The following is a 15,179-nucleotide window of genomic DNA, read 5'->3' as shown; positions in this document are numbered from 1 at the left end:
TGCTTTTACCACATGACCAAGCAATTCCACTCCTAGTTATTTTCTCAAGACATACAAAAATATATGTCCACATAGAAAGTATGTATGCCAATTATTCATAATAGTCAAATATGAATAGCTACTATTCATAAAAGTTAAAAATCAGAACCTGATACCAAGCAATGGGCTTGCTCTGCTCGCTGCAATCTGAACCAATTAATCACAACAAGTTAGAGATCGAGAAATGAAGTTTAATTAGATTAGCTGGCAAATCAGAAGACAGGTGACTAATGTCTCAAAAACCCATCTTCAAAGATTACAGAATCTTGAGGCAGTTACATAGGGAAAATGGGCAGTAAGGAAGGGTCCAGGGATGTTGGTCTCCAGGCATGACGGGCTCCAGGCATCACATTGTTCTGTTCTTCTGTCAGCTGTGATGGATACCTTGTAGGTGTGTTTCTCACCTGTGGTCAGCCTGTTCATGGAGAGAAACTCATAGAACAAAGTTTTTAATTTATCAAGCTATTGGGGAGTTCATACTTAAGTGGAGGCCATAAATCAGCAGAGCATGTGAATTTTTTGGAGTACGTGCAGAGCAGCGAGTAGTCACACGGAGGAGGGGCTGGGGCCATTTAGTATAACAAGATGGCTTCACTTATGCTCACTTACAAAGCAATCCAAAGGTTGCTTACTTAATTGATGACTAGATTACTGATTGAGGTATATCCATGCCATGGAATATTACTCAGCTATAAAGAGAAGCAAAATGGGTGAGTCTCAAAAACATTATGCTAAGTGAATAAAGTCAAACACAAAAGTCTGTGTACTGTCTGATTCTATGTAAATGAATTTCTAGGAAAGGCATAATTATAGTTGACAACAGGTCCATGGTTGCCTGGACCATGGGAAAGGGAGGGGACCAAGTGCAGAGGGGCTCGAGGAGACTGTTCAGAGTGAGGGGTGGGTTGTCTGTCTTGGTTTGGTGGTGCTTGCATGGTCATGCAAATTACCAAAAGTATTAAGCTTCCCACTTAAAATTGGTAAATTTTATTATCTGTAAATAATGCCTTAAAAAACGAAAAAAGAGGAAAAAAATTAAATGACTTTATCTTTGATACCTGTTACGTATTCCCCAGAATAGTTCATGCTCTATGGCAGAACAGGTGGTTTATTTCAAATCAAAAAGTAAGGATCAAAAAAAAAAAAAATATATATATATATGTTTATATTTATTTCTTCAAATAGCTAAAACTACAATAAAATCTTTAAGTCTCTAAATAATAGGTGATATGTAGCATTTTATAAATTTTGGGTGAAAACCTATATATGCAAGGAAGAGTTGGTTCAGTTTTATATGTTCCTATTTATGGATAATTTTTGTAGCTTGTAAATATGGTTACATTTAAAACTTCTTTGTGAGTGAACTGTGCTTGGTAAGACATTTCAAAAAACAAACAGGTTCCTTACATTGAGTGTATTGAGATAAGGAAGTGACCTGTAAGTCTCTTGCTGAAATGAATGATGATCAATAATTAGCAATAGCATTTATTTATGTTTAAACTCTACTTGATTCCATGCTATTCCACATTCTGACCATTCATCTTAATGAATGTTGAGACAGTCTAAAATTTGGTCTCCTGGAGAACAAAACTATTAGGTCCACCTTGAGATAAATGGATTATATTTATTTAAAGATTGCCTGAAGGTGTAAATTCACAATCCATCTCTCTTGGACAGGAATCAGATTTAAGTAATTGAAAGCTTGTCAGTGCTGTTGCTTTCATCTTTCCTGCATCTAAAATGGTCACGTTCAGCAACAGCTTTTCCCTCCAAAGTTTTCTAGTTCCAGATAGGGTTTGTTTATAACAAAAAATGAACTGTATCTTTCCATGAATTGTACTTCAGTATTATGTTTCCAATCTATATGCCCAATGTTTCTATGTATTTGCTTAGGAATCATTTATTTAACGTGCCATCCCAACAAGTACTGAGCAGTAGGAAATCATATTTGCCATCAGTCCTTCCTCCTTTTAATCATAATTACTCTGTTTCAGAAATTATACTGTTGTTAATTCCAAAATCATCGTGGTCACAATAAGGCCTGAACCCAAAACAACTGATTCGTTCCTGGAGATAGAACTAGCTCATTTGGCTAATGTAAGTATCATCCACTTGGCATTGAGTTGCTTATAGAAATGACCTTTTAAAAGTTAACAGTCATCCTTTGACCGATAAGACCAGAACACAGTTTTAAACTTTTTAGAGTTGCAAATGAATTAATTTGTTGTGAAGATATGTATTAGATAGAAATGAAATGCCTTATTATCCTATGCTTTTGTTCATGATAAAACTCTCTTTAATTCATCCAAGATAATAGTTAATGAATTGTTTATCATTGTACACCTCTGTATTGGGCTCTGAGCTAGGCAATGGGGGAGATCGAGATGAGTAAGAACCAGTCTCACCACGTGGTGGGGAAGACTGCCTTGTAAACACATAGATTTAAGATGCCTGCAGCAATGGAAGTTACAGACAAAATGCAAAGGGCAGTGATTAACTCCAGGGTGCTCCAGGGTGGGAGAATGGATGCAGTGGCATTGAAAATTGCCGAGTCAGAGAAGGCTCCTTATAACTACCTGGGATCAGAGAAGGCTCCTTATAACTACCTGGGCGCTCCAGTGATCTAAATTTAAATCTTCCATTCCAGAATGACAAGAACCCTTTCTTAAATCCATCCAACTGCAACTGAAATTCTTCAGATCTTGTTCAGTCCTTATGTAGAAATTTAAAACGTCTGCTTATCCTTTATACATTCACTTTAAGTACTTAAATCGTTGATGAGTAGGGGTGAGGAAGGTGATTCCCGTTAAGGCTTTCCTAACTATACTTTCATACTCCGTATGGTAAAGTAAGTGTCTTTACTTACTCAGCAAGTAAACAGTCTCATGTGTTGCATGTACATAGTTGGTTTTTTTTCTTTATTCCTTGCAAAGTTTCTATGAAGTAGACCTTTACATACAAAGGATGGAAGCACAAAGTGATTGTCATTTTCTGAATTCAATATACTTAGTGAATGACATAATGGAATTTATACTCACATCCTTTGGTTTACAAAACCTATGTATTTTCTTCTATTTTATAATTTCTGATTTCCCAAAAAAGTCAGCCTTGGGTTTATAAAAAATAACAATTATCTTCCCTGTAAAACACTTTTTACTAAGATGCTTCAGGCTTCCTGGATTGTTTAATGAAAATCTCAAATCTCTCAGCAATAGCTTTTAAACATCAGAATTAATACTTAAACTATTAGGTCTTTTCCTACTTTTGCCAAAATTTGACCATATTTCTTCTATCTAACTTCAAGAATGTGTTTTGTTTCTGCAATATCTACCTTAGAGCAGCCCTAATGTCATCATTGCGCTGAAAACTGGGATATACTTTTAACACTGCTTTTGAGTAAGGAACTTATTTCTTTGTATGTTCAAAGTTTGTTATAAAAATATTTATTTACTTATTTGTTTTTATTGTTATCATGGTAATATCTATCCAGTTACAAGCATTGGTCAAAAATAGGAAGAGATATTAATTCCCTGAGTTGCTTACTGAAAAGGCACAGCAAAACACTCCTGCAAATGAACATTCACAAACTTCTCTAAATAAAGATAAAGTCAGTATTTAGAATTGAAAGAAAATGTTAAGTAAATGACATTTTTTTACATAAGTTAAAGAAAGAGTAACCTCAAAAACAGTGTTGATGAAACAGTCTCACTATTTCAATTCAGTAAAACTATTTGGAATGAACAGATTCAAGCTTTGAGTCAAACTTTTCTCTTCTGGGGCCATATTTTGTCAGCCAATTTACAAAAGAGGTAAACCATGTTCAAAAAAATATTTTCTATGTATAGAAACCAGAGTGTACACTCAATAGATTTCATTAGGCACCAGCTAGATCCCAGAGTAGCGATGAAAGTCAGAATATAAGAATGGTGAGGTAGTTGTCTCAAGTCACTTAGAATTAATTCTGTCTTTCAATATTTTGAGTGAGCTGACCAGATTCCCAAAACAATGCTATCTTGACTCTAGAAGGCCTAGATTTAAGAGAATATAGACAAATTTGTTACAGAAAGGGGGCAGAGGGAGGAGAGAAAGAAGAAAGATTTACGCTGGAGAAGAAAATGCCGTGAGATGTTCTGCCTCACTTCTGTTCTCTCCGCACCTGCAGTGGGGCCTGTGCTGTCCTCAGAGCCCCCCCCCCCCAACTAACCACCACACAGTGCAGCCTCTCTGGGCTGCTGGACCCCTCATTCCTTCCCTCTGTCTTATAAATACCTATCACACTGTTGTCTGAACACTACATACAGTCCTTCATGCTCAACTGTTTTGAATTTCTAATGCTTGTTGTATTTATACTTAACATCCAAGTTAGATTTTGTAAAATATTTTATTGTTCACTGAAGGAAGGAATATATGACTGATTTATTGAGTATCTTAATATGTATTACCGGTCTTACAAAGATTCTTACAAAGTTCTATATACTGATATTAGTTTATTTCCATTGGAGAGAGAACCAAAAGGGCCTATACTGAAATATAATAGTCTTCACTAAAGTGTGAAAAAAAGATATATCTTAAACATGAAAATTGAAGTTAATTAGAACAAACTGAAACTTCATTATAACTGTAACTATATATATATATTCATTGTTATTGTGTTCAAAATTGAACTATTTTAGATATGACATATTTCTAATATTGTATGCCTACTTTCACTTATTTTCTAATATCAAAAGTATCTGCTATACTTTCCTGAGCTCAGGAAAGAATAATGACTTGCAGATTATATCTGATTCATTATACTGTGTAGATTAAAAATATGAAGAATGGGAATTAATAGTTATAATGAGTATAGGGAAAAGCCTGTTAATATTTTCTAAACTAAATGTGTTCTTTTAAAGAGCTTTTTAACAAATAGCATTTAAATATGTCAGCTATAATAAGGCCCTTGGGAACTGGCAGGAATAGGTAATAGAATATGGCATCTTGAAATTCAAATTGTATTTAGCAAAGCCAATTGCAGTTTTAAGCAGCTCGTAAGTCATTAAGGAATAAGATACCATTCTTAGTTCAGTTTTTTGGGCTTATGGCTTTATTGTCATAACCTGTAGTAAGGGTTTGTGGTCCTTTGTGCTTAGGCAGAGCAAGTGCTTGCTTTTAAGAAATATCAAATTTGCTTTTCCCAGAAAAAGAATTTTGTTTTTCACATTACTTAAGGTTTCCTCAGTGTGACATTTATATTTATCAATGTTGTTAGACTCTCTAATGCATAAGGAAAGTTAATAATTTTATTGAAAGCAATTATTGAGACCTAGATAAGTACAGTAGAGTGGACCTATATGTATATACACACGCACACACACACACACGCACACATACACACACCCACTATTAGGATGCCTTGGGTCTGACTGGTCTGAGCGTGCTCTGACTTTCCAAGGTGAATGACATCCCTAGCTTTTAAAATGGGTTAGGAGAATAAGAAAATAAATGCATTTTAGTTATCTCATGCTCTTTCAACTTTGAAGCCTGAAAATGCATTCTTTTTCCCAATAAGAAGTCTTTGTGTAGTTCCGTTTCTAGTGGAAAGACAGACTGGACTCTGCTGGCCTGCAGTCTCTGCGGCCTAGTCTTGCCTTTCTTTTTATTTCTTCCTCTGAGAGACAACTCTAATGGTCCATGCAGGGTGGACCTGCTGTCTTTCAAGGTTGAGAAAAATCCACCAGGTTTATTTGTTAGTTCTCAAATTGGTCACTTTCACCAAAGGTCTCATGGGAATTTGGGCTTGTGGGTTTTGTTTTCTTTACCATATTTGCTTGCATACCAGCAGGATCAAGCTAACAAATTAAGGAGTTTGTTTTATGTGTGGAAACTAAAATTAATATTGAGCCATGGCCTTTGTAAATCATAATGGAAACACAGTGGGAGATTGTAATGAGTATGCTTGTTACCATTAGGTAGGTATGCGAGACAATGGAAAGAGAGTCCAGTATTCATCAGTGGGTATTTTCATGAATATCAAAGGCTGATAACAGCCTAAGGAGCTAAAAATCACTTGGCAGAGCTTAGAAAGTCCAGTTTATGCATATGTAATTTCTACAAAGGGGCGTTGTATCCTTTTACTTTTTAATTACTGTTCTAGCCTTGCTTTTGTCTATTTGGAATAAATTTCGGATGTTTTGCCTGCTTAAAGCTCTTGGTAATTTTTATGGGAGAGTCTTGAAATGCTAACTAGACAAGCAGATTGATAGCTCTGCCAACAGCTGAAACTGAGATAGAAATTGTTCTCTAGCTACAGTTTTTTGGGTTATATTCTGAATTTTTAAACTTAAGTAAGCATCCTTCCCACTTACATTTCAAATTCCATTTATTTTTATTCATAATACATTACTGACATTCTTCAAAAATATTTTAGATTAATTATGCTATTGTTGGAGCAGGGGTCAGCAAACATTTTCAGTTGAGTCAGATAGTAAGTATTTTAGGCATGTGAGCTGTAGTGGTCTCTGTCACGTCTACTCAACTATGCTGTTGTTGTGTGAAAGCAACCAGACAATACATAAACAAATGGCTGTGGCTCTGTGCCAATAAAATCTTATTTACAAAAATAGGTAGCAAGCCAGATTTGGCCCCTGGACTATATGGATTGTCAACTCCTGTATGGTAAACAGAATAATTGCCCCATAAAGATGGCCACATCCTAACACCTAGGGCCTGGGGATATGTTATGTCATATGTCAGAAGGGACTTTGCAGAGGTGGTGAAGAGTAAGGACACTGAGATCCAGGGAAATTATCGTGGATTATCTGAGTAGGTCCAGTTTAATCACATGAGCATTGAAAGTGTAGAACCTTTCCTGGCTGTGGTCAAAGAGACGTAACGTGAGAAGGACTCAACCTGCCCTTGCTGACTTGGAAGATGAAGGGAGAGGGCCACAAGCGAAAGGTGTGAGCAGCCTTTAAAAGCTGAAAAGAACCTCTGGCTGCCAACCAGGAAGGAAGTGTAGACCTTAGTCCTGTGACTACGAGGAACTGAATTCTGCTGAAACCTGAAGGAGCCTGGACGTGGATTCATTCCCGGATCATCCAGAAAGGAGTGCAGTCCTGCCAACACGTTGATCTCAGCCTTGTGACTCTAGAGCAGAGACCCAGCTGAGCTCCCCAGACTTCTGACCTACAGACACCAAGAGATAAATTTGTGTTTTTCTATGCTGCTAAGTTTGTGGTAATTTGTCACAGCAGCAATAGAAATCTAATAACCCTGCATTAGAAAGCTGCAAAATTAATTTTTTGATTATGAAAATAATATATACATATACATGAATAGTGCCACTTTGAAACAGATATACTACAATGCTGATAATACATTATTCAGTGAGAATCAGCTAGCAACTAGAAATTACATTTTGTTCTGCTGATTATTATACCAGCACTTGGGTGACCTGGTTAAAGGAATCACCAGGCAGTGAGAATGGCCGTTGGAAAGTGATGGGGGGCAGGGGTTGAGGAAAACTGGAGATGCCACGAGACAGCACTGTTGAGGCAGCCATAGGCAGGGCCTTGTGGAACCAGGTGCTGGGTGTCAGAGGCAACTCTGACATTTGCAGATATGTTGTGCTCTTGAAACAACTTAGCAAAACTTCCCTGCTGACAGCCGACAGGCTTGAGCTGTGGAAAAGACCCCTGCCAGCCCTTGTCTCCAGTGCAGCCCCATTAAGGTCTGATTACAACACGTTAATATATCCTCTTGGATGTGAAAGGAAAAGACTTAAGCTGTGTGCTATATCTGTATGGAATCCAGTTACGGAAGTATTTGTTTATTAAAGTTATTTGCCACTTCAACACAAAGGAAATAATTGGAGAGTTTTTACCCCTAGATAACCCATTTGTTTGTTGAGAGATGCACTAGATTTCCATGCAGCCATTGTTGGAAATGATGTAATCATATACGGGTAAAACACGCTAAGACATCTATCTGGAGGCAATGATTTTCTTTGAAGGATACACAGTTAAATAATTCCTGATAGTGGTTCTACTTTTTACTGCTTCCCATATGTCAAATAGAAAGTATTCATCAGGAAATAATGCACATGAGGTTAGTGACAGAAATTAGAGAAGCAAGCTGTTATCACATCTACAAGAATAACGTCATCTAGTTAATGTGGGCTACTGAGTAACCCATAGCAGAAGCTGAATTAAATATATGCCCAATGAAATAGCCACTAGCTCCTCGAGAAGAGCTACGTCACATGGATGTGACTCGTCCTGACAAAACAACATTCTGCATTCTTTATATCATGCTGCTTTAGCTAAAGCCCATTCTTTCTTTTCCATCTCCTTCATGTGACTGGTTCTCAGTGCGGTGCTTTCTATGGAACCCTTGTAAATCCATTCAACAATTCGTGTCTCTGTACTCTTATTAAGTAAGAATACAGTATTGCATTCTCAATGAGGCCCTTTAGACTTTGGGTATACGTCAGCCACCCCCTCAAAAAAATGACGGTAAGACCCAGATTTAGCTCTTTTTAAGTATCTTTTAAAAATACTGAATATAGAACAGTACTTACCGTACCCTAAAAAGAGGTTTGGAGAACATTGAACAGAACGTTTCCTGTTGTTGAGTTTCATATCGTACCTTTTTCAACTGCATCATCCCCTTGGTGCTGTATTACACTTTTGGGGACTATGAAGATGTTTACGTGTTGAGAACGTCACCCAGAAAGGGTTCCTTCTCACTGATCAGCTTTCAGTGTTGTACATTTGACTGCAGAAAAATTTGCATCTAATAAGATCTTAAATCCCCTAGCATGCATTCCTGAGACTTTTTAATGTCTCTTTTCTCAAGTAGTATTAGAATTATAAATAGGGTATAAATTAGTTTTCTGCAGGTCAGGTCAGTCATTTTGGAAATGTTCTCAAGGAATTCCCAAAATCTATTTGTGTGGTTGTATAATAACTACAATTAAACTTTGGTGGGGAAAAAAAGGTAGTATAAGCTTAGCAAAATCCAGGTCATTTCAGTGTAACGTCTTTAGGTCTAAAATGTAGAAAATTAAAGAGAGGCAGTGTAGTGTTAGCTGAACAGTCTTTCTCCCATCCACATTCAAGAAGTTAATGCGCAGTTCACTAGAAGACGCGAACTAAGAATCATCCCCGGGGCATCTGAGTCAGAGCATTGGAAATGCTGAAATGTTACGATGAAGTCACTGCCTCTTCGTGTCCTCAGATGCTTTGTCTATGTACTTGTTTTGCCTCTACAGACAAGAGAATACTTTTGTTTCAAGAACACTCTGAAAGGTACAAGAAAGTTAAGAGTTTTCTGGATTCAGAATTTGCTGTGGCATATGAGCACTAAACATTTGAAAGTTTGAAGAAAAATGAAGTAAAGTCATGTTATTTCTGGTGCGTGTGTCTTGAGCAGGGCTTCTCCAAATTTGATGTGGATAAACATCGTGGAGTGGAGGGAGCAGTTATGAGAACGCATGTTCCTGGGTTTAGCCCCAATCTCAAAATTCGTGGAGCCAAAGAATCTACATTTTTAATAAGCATCCTAGTTTATTCTAGAGTAGATCCAGAGAAAACATTAAGACTACAAGAGTGCAATTAAAGGAGCATGTCAATTGAGTTTATTCAGAACTTAAAAACACCAAGGGAAAATTAGAGAAACTTGGTCATCGTTCATTTTTATTGTGACTTGACTCATCTTTTCTGTAACCAACTTCCTTCAGATCTCTGCTCAAATACCATCTTATTGTGAAGCCTTCCCAATATACAAAATTGCAGTCCATCTACTTCCCAATCTTCTCCACTCATCGTGATTTACTTTTCATCCTAGCACAGATTATCATCCAGCATGTCATATATTTAATTGTTTCTGGTTTTGTCTCTCTCCCTATCCCCTACATCGTAGGTAAGTCTCTGAGGCAAGGATTTTATTTTGTTCAACGCTGTATCCCCGGTGCCTCGAGGGGTACCTGGATTGTGATAGGTGTTCACTAAGTGATTTTTGCATGAATGAGTAAAGGAATGGATGAACTTGTTTTGATCATCTTCCTGGCTCTCTCTTCTGACTTCTGTGCTTTGTGACAGTAATTTACCATAGTGAGATGTATTAAAATTATTCCCTAGAAAAAAAAGACTGAGAAGAAGAAAAGGGATTCATTTATGAACACCATTCTAGAATCATTGAGAGCTAGAGCTAGAAAGGATGTTCAAATTCCCTATTTTATAAATAAGAAAACAGAAAACTTATGCAGACCAAAGGAAAAAAGAGAACGACCCATAGAAATACGTTGACAAAGCCAGTGATATGTTCCACTGTTAAATAGATATATTGGTTGGGTTGATGTTGAAACAGAAGAGAGAAGTAAAAGAAAATAGCAAAGATTATTAGACACTTGAAAGTGGTGTGTAGAACATCTGTGGTAATTAGGAAATTTGGGTCATGGTACATTTTTAAAATGCTTAAAAGTGAATGAATAGAAATATTTAACTTGAGTTTGACCATGCTATTTTGAATGGAGTCAAGAGAGGTTTTTTTGCCCATAATGTGTTTTTCATGAATAGCATATCCTTTCTAAAAGTTTTCAAATACATCCAGTTTTAATATTTTAAGTGTCAGTTATATTGACAGCTTTGTAAATTAATCTTCTTTAGCCCATTTGTCTCCTTTACCTGACAATTTTTGTTTTCTCAAGTTAAGGCGTTTCCTAAATCTCCTCCTGTGGGTCAGTTCGCAGCTTGCCTGTTCTCTTGCTTCTGTCGTTACATTTCGTTACTGCTCTCTGTTGGGCTCACCATTTCCTGCTATTGATTTCCTGTAAATTCCTCATAGCAGAGCTTGTAGGGGAGTACCTTTGAGAAAAGTATCTGAAAATTGCAACAAATATTTTACAAGTGGTTTCTCAGCAGAACCTTTTAGCCGGTTTCTTTTTTTCATGTTTAGAATCCATTCATCACAGGTTTTGCTATGTTTCCCATCGCACATTCCCATTCCCTAAGTGAGTGGTCTATCTGGGTACTAAGATTCCTCTGATTTGCTTGTTCTGTTTGTTTATCTAAACTTCGATGTTTCAGTAACCAACCTCACCTCACAGGCGTGCATATTGGTGACCGTGCTGGAATGTGTGCTCACAGAGGAGGTCTGTCTGCTGGGTAGGTCTCAGAATGTGTAGTGAAACACAAGACTGAGTGGTGCATTTGGAACCTGTAATAATTCTCACATGGATACTTTCTAAGTTTTCACAAGGACGAAAAGAGAGAGAAGCAGGAGATAAGACTTAAGAGGTGAGGGGCGAAGAAGGTAGAGGATGAAACTGGGGGTTGATGGAGGCATGGATATGATTAGAAGAAGCATTTCTCATCCTTATACTTTTGTCTGAAAGTAGAAATCAGTTTCTTTAGGGGAGTAAATAGGAAAGGGATAGCCAAACAATTAAGTTCATATTATATATCTTTTCTAATATTATTTTCCTTTGTTGTAACCTGTTATAAACTCTGATTATGAAATGATGATCCTATGATCAGTGTCCTGTATTGATTTATATAGAGATTTAATGTAATCCAACTCATACGTTACTAAAAGAAGTGAACTAGATTTAGATGATCTGTTGTCTCAGGTTCTTCACCTACAGTTAGTTTCTATATCCATAAAGTGTATGCTTCCATCCCCTTCATTGTGATAGTCCAAGGACAACTTATTTTCTATAAAGTGCTCTGAGCTCTTTTGAACAAGTCCCTAGATAAATATAGTATAACTTTATGATACAACATTGTAGCCGTGCTGAGGATTTCTTAGCAAATCACAAGCCGTAGGAAAATTTAAAGTGAAACCAGTTAGGGTCTCATAGGATGGTGGAAGAAACCAATTTGAAACACTGTTCCCCTCCCCATCCCTTGAACATCCAGATCTATGCCTCTTGGAAGAACCAGATAAGGTTCTATGAAACTTGCTCTAACATAGACCATGATACTCTGTCCCTCATTTGTCCCTTACACAGTAAATTAGGACTAGTGACATTTGTATGAGCATGTCTCTTTATTGTTATATCAACATTCCACATGTGTGTCCCTCATCAACTTCTTATAAGTCTTCCCTTATAAGGCTAGAGCCTTTTTCAGGGAAGGGAATGTTTTTATGCACTAAGAGCACAGTTTATAGGTATAAGCATTTGTTGAGAAGTAGGACACCTTAGATATGTATGTGGTCTCTGAGGGATTTTGGAGAATAGTAATGGTGCTAAAATATAGGAGTTAGTCCAGTGTCCCAATTAAAATGAATAGTAAATAAAATTGGAGTGGATTTCACAAATTTTACAATAGTGAGCTCAATTTTTATTTCTAGTAAAATTCTAGAATGGATCCAGCAAACAGCACTTAGAAAGGCAACATTTCACAGAGAGCTTCCTAGACTTTTAAAAATGTTGCTTTTCCAGATACCCCCCAGGGATTATCTGCTTATAGACGAGACTGAGGGCTGGGCTGTTCGTAGCTGGCTGTCACTGAGGGGGCATTTCCACCTGTGAGAAGGAGCTGTAGGCTGTTTCGGGACTGTGACTTTTACCTGCCTTGGTCTGTTCATCATTTTTCTCAATGACTTGGTTGGATGAGGACGTAGGTATCATGTTTGTTTCTTAATCCTGTAATGATGCAAAACTTGGAAGCAATAGTGAATGTGTGAGATGTCAAAATCAGGATTCGATAAGCTCCTAAGAGACTTCAGAGTATAAGTAATATCTGTCAAACTCAGGAGGAGACTACCGAAATGTCTGACACAGTCTTAGCTGGCATTGTTAGGAATATGGCACCTAGATTGGAGAGACGATAGTACCACTCTGTTCTGTACAGGTAGGACACGAGTGGATGGTTTCCCTAAACACACTTTAAAAGTGTGTGCTCCAGAAAATGAGTGACGTGGAAGATGAGAGAACTTGAAACCAGCAGAGCATGTTTAATAGGGAGAGGAAGACTCTTCAGGGGTGTGAGAGGATCTGTAGATATCTAATGATATTGCATAAAGGAAGAATTATTAGATTAGTTTCAAAGGGCAAAATAAGGCCTAACAAAAATAAGGCAGGCAGAAAGAAAAAAACTTTTCAACAATTCGAATTCTTCAAAACAGAAAGTATTTCCCTGGATAATCCAGTGTGGAAAACTGCTGGTGTGATCCTGAAGGTCGTAGTGGCTATCAATACATAATTATTGAGCTGAATAAAAATTTAGCACATTTTTCTCATAGTTTCATTAGATGTGATTATATACAAACAGGATATGTTGATTAAGAAGATCTTGTGAATCAACAAACTTTCTAGAAATGGACAATTAATGCAACCATCTCTTGCCTCTAGGAAGCTGACCAAGTAGAGGCTGTGGAGAAAGTGGCAGTGGTGGTGGTTGTACATGTGCATAATACAGAATGTGTCACTGTGATTTAAATACTGTAAATACTTTGGTTTTCTTAAAGGAAATAATCCATCCATTAATATTTTCGAGAAAAAAATGAAATAGAAATCATCAAAATATGGACTTGGAGGTGTATGAGAGCTTCACTTTTAATTTTCAAAAAAACTAAATATAGGTTATGATATTTGGAATACATGTATTGTTTTCATGAATAGAATTTCATAAAATGGGTCACCAAATCTATGAGAAGGGACATGTAAATTTCTTATGCAAAAAAAGTAGAGGTGGAATTTTAAAGTATCTTATTGCAAGATAAGAAATCTGCCATTCTGTTTGCATTTCTCATAATCCTTAAATTTTTTATGTATGTACTCAAGATACATTTATTTTTTCTCTGCTTATTTTTAGGGTACTTTGAATCCCTATTGTGTGTTATGGGATGACTCAAAAACGTAAGTTACAGTTGTTTTCTTACATTACTTTGGACTAAATATTCAAAGCACATTAAGTGATTGCAGCTGCCTGCTAGTCAACAGAAATAAGATAAGCTAGTGAGATGTGAGTTACAGTCAGAGAGAGAACATTCTCCTTTTTAAATTTGCAAGACAGCATGATGAATGTGTTTGTATGTGATGATGCCATCAGGTTATGTCCCAAGATAGGACTGCATTACCTAATGCGTAAGGCACACTGTGATGTGAATTCTATGAGGATTTTTTAAAAGCTCTAATATTTTAAAATTATGGAAGCTCAAATGCTATTTCAACATTTTGCCCTAGTAATTCAACTTAGCATTGCAGAATAAAATAGCAATCTCTGTGGTCGTTTAGCCAATACATTACTTTCATGACCTTGAATCTATTATCAGAGTAATGCAATATTTATACAGCTCTTCCAAATAGTTTTGTTCTAAAAACATTGAATGACATTTAATTTTCTTCATATATTTTATGAATTCATGAAGACAAAAGAAAATAATTGCGATAAATAAGGATGAATAATTCTTTCATGTATTCCTTTGTTTGTACAAGCAATTGCAACTATCTGGTCAAAACCAGCTTAATCACATTGGTGATTCTATGAGATTTTTTTAAAGGTCTCGAAGAACAGAAAAATCCAAGATTAACTCTTAATTAGACTCCTATACTTTAAATACTTTTGTAGGTTTATTACAGTGTAGTAGCCAGATTACACAATCTTGTTTTGTTTTGCTTTGTTATCTTTTGCATGGAGGGAGATAAATATCAATCAATTCCAAAAGCTAATACCACCTTGTGTATGCCACCTTGTTGGGTCCTACTATTCTAAGATTTTTCTCCAGTGTTCTTCACACTAAATCTGATCTACATCTGAGGTTTTATGATGTTACTTGCCTCTCATCTGTAGTTATCAGAGTCTAGAAGGGAGACATTCTTAGAATTTCTTCTGACAATGTGCTCATTGCTAGGATACTGATACAATTTAAACTACAAGTATCTACGTGGGTGAGAAATCAATGATGTTAAGCCTTTTTTCTTGCTATAGGTTCTGTTATTCTAGGGATCCTCTTCTCCTAGGAGCCTTAATGCCATAAGGAGAATCCCAACTTGCCTGGTGTTAACATGAGCTGCATGTCCTCACTGATGTCATCAATTTTCTTTTTGAAAACCTATAGAGAAATCTATGGTAGTAAAATTTTTTTTACAGAGAAGACTTTGACAGTATGTTCTAAGAAATTGTTTAGTATGTTGTATAGCCAAGGGAAGA

The 15,179-nt window shown here is 36.5% G+C and overlaps 1 protein-coding gene across 1 annotated transcript in view; it reads left to right on the top strand.

Moving 5' to 3' along the window:
- The window catches only part of ADGRB3 (adhesion G protein-coupled receptor B3), a 661,473-nt gene that overhangs the window by 381,134 nt on the left and 265,160 nt on the right, over window positions 1-15,179 (top strand). The window contains exons 16-17 of the mRNA XM_058554075.1: window positions 2,034-2,136; window positions 13,842-13,885. Of these exons, the coding sequence (XP_058410058.1) occupies window positions 2,034-2,136; window positions 13,842-13,885 (147 nt within the window). The remainder of the gene's footprint in view (window positions 1-2,033; window positions 2,137-13,841; window positions 13,886-15,179) is intronic.

The sequence above is a fragment of the Diceros bicornis genome, chromosome 14 (assembly GCF_020826845.1).
Source record: "Diceros bicornis minor isolate mBicDic1 chromosome 14, mDicBic1.mat.cur, whole genome shotgun sequence".
NCBI lineage: Eukaryota > Metazoa > Chordata > Mammalia > Perissodactyla > Rhinocerotidae > Diceros > Diceros bicornis.
The sequence above is the reverse complement of the archived record's forward strand: the minus strand, read 5'-3'. Positions and strand labels throughout refer to the sequence as shown.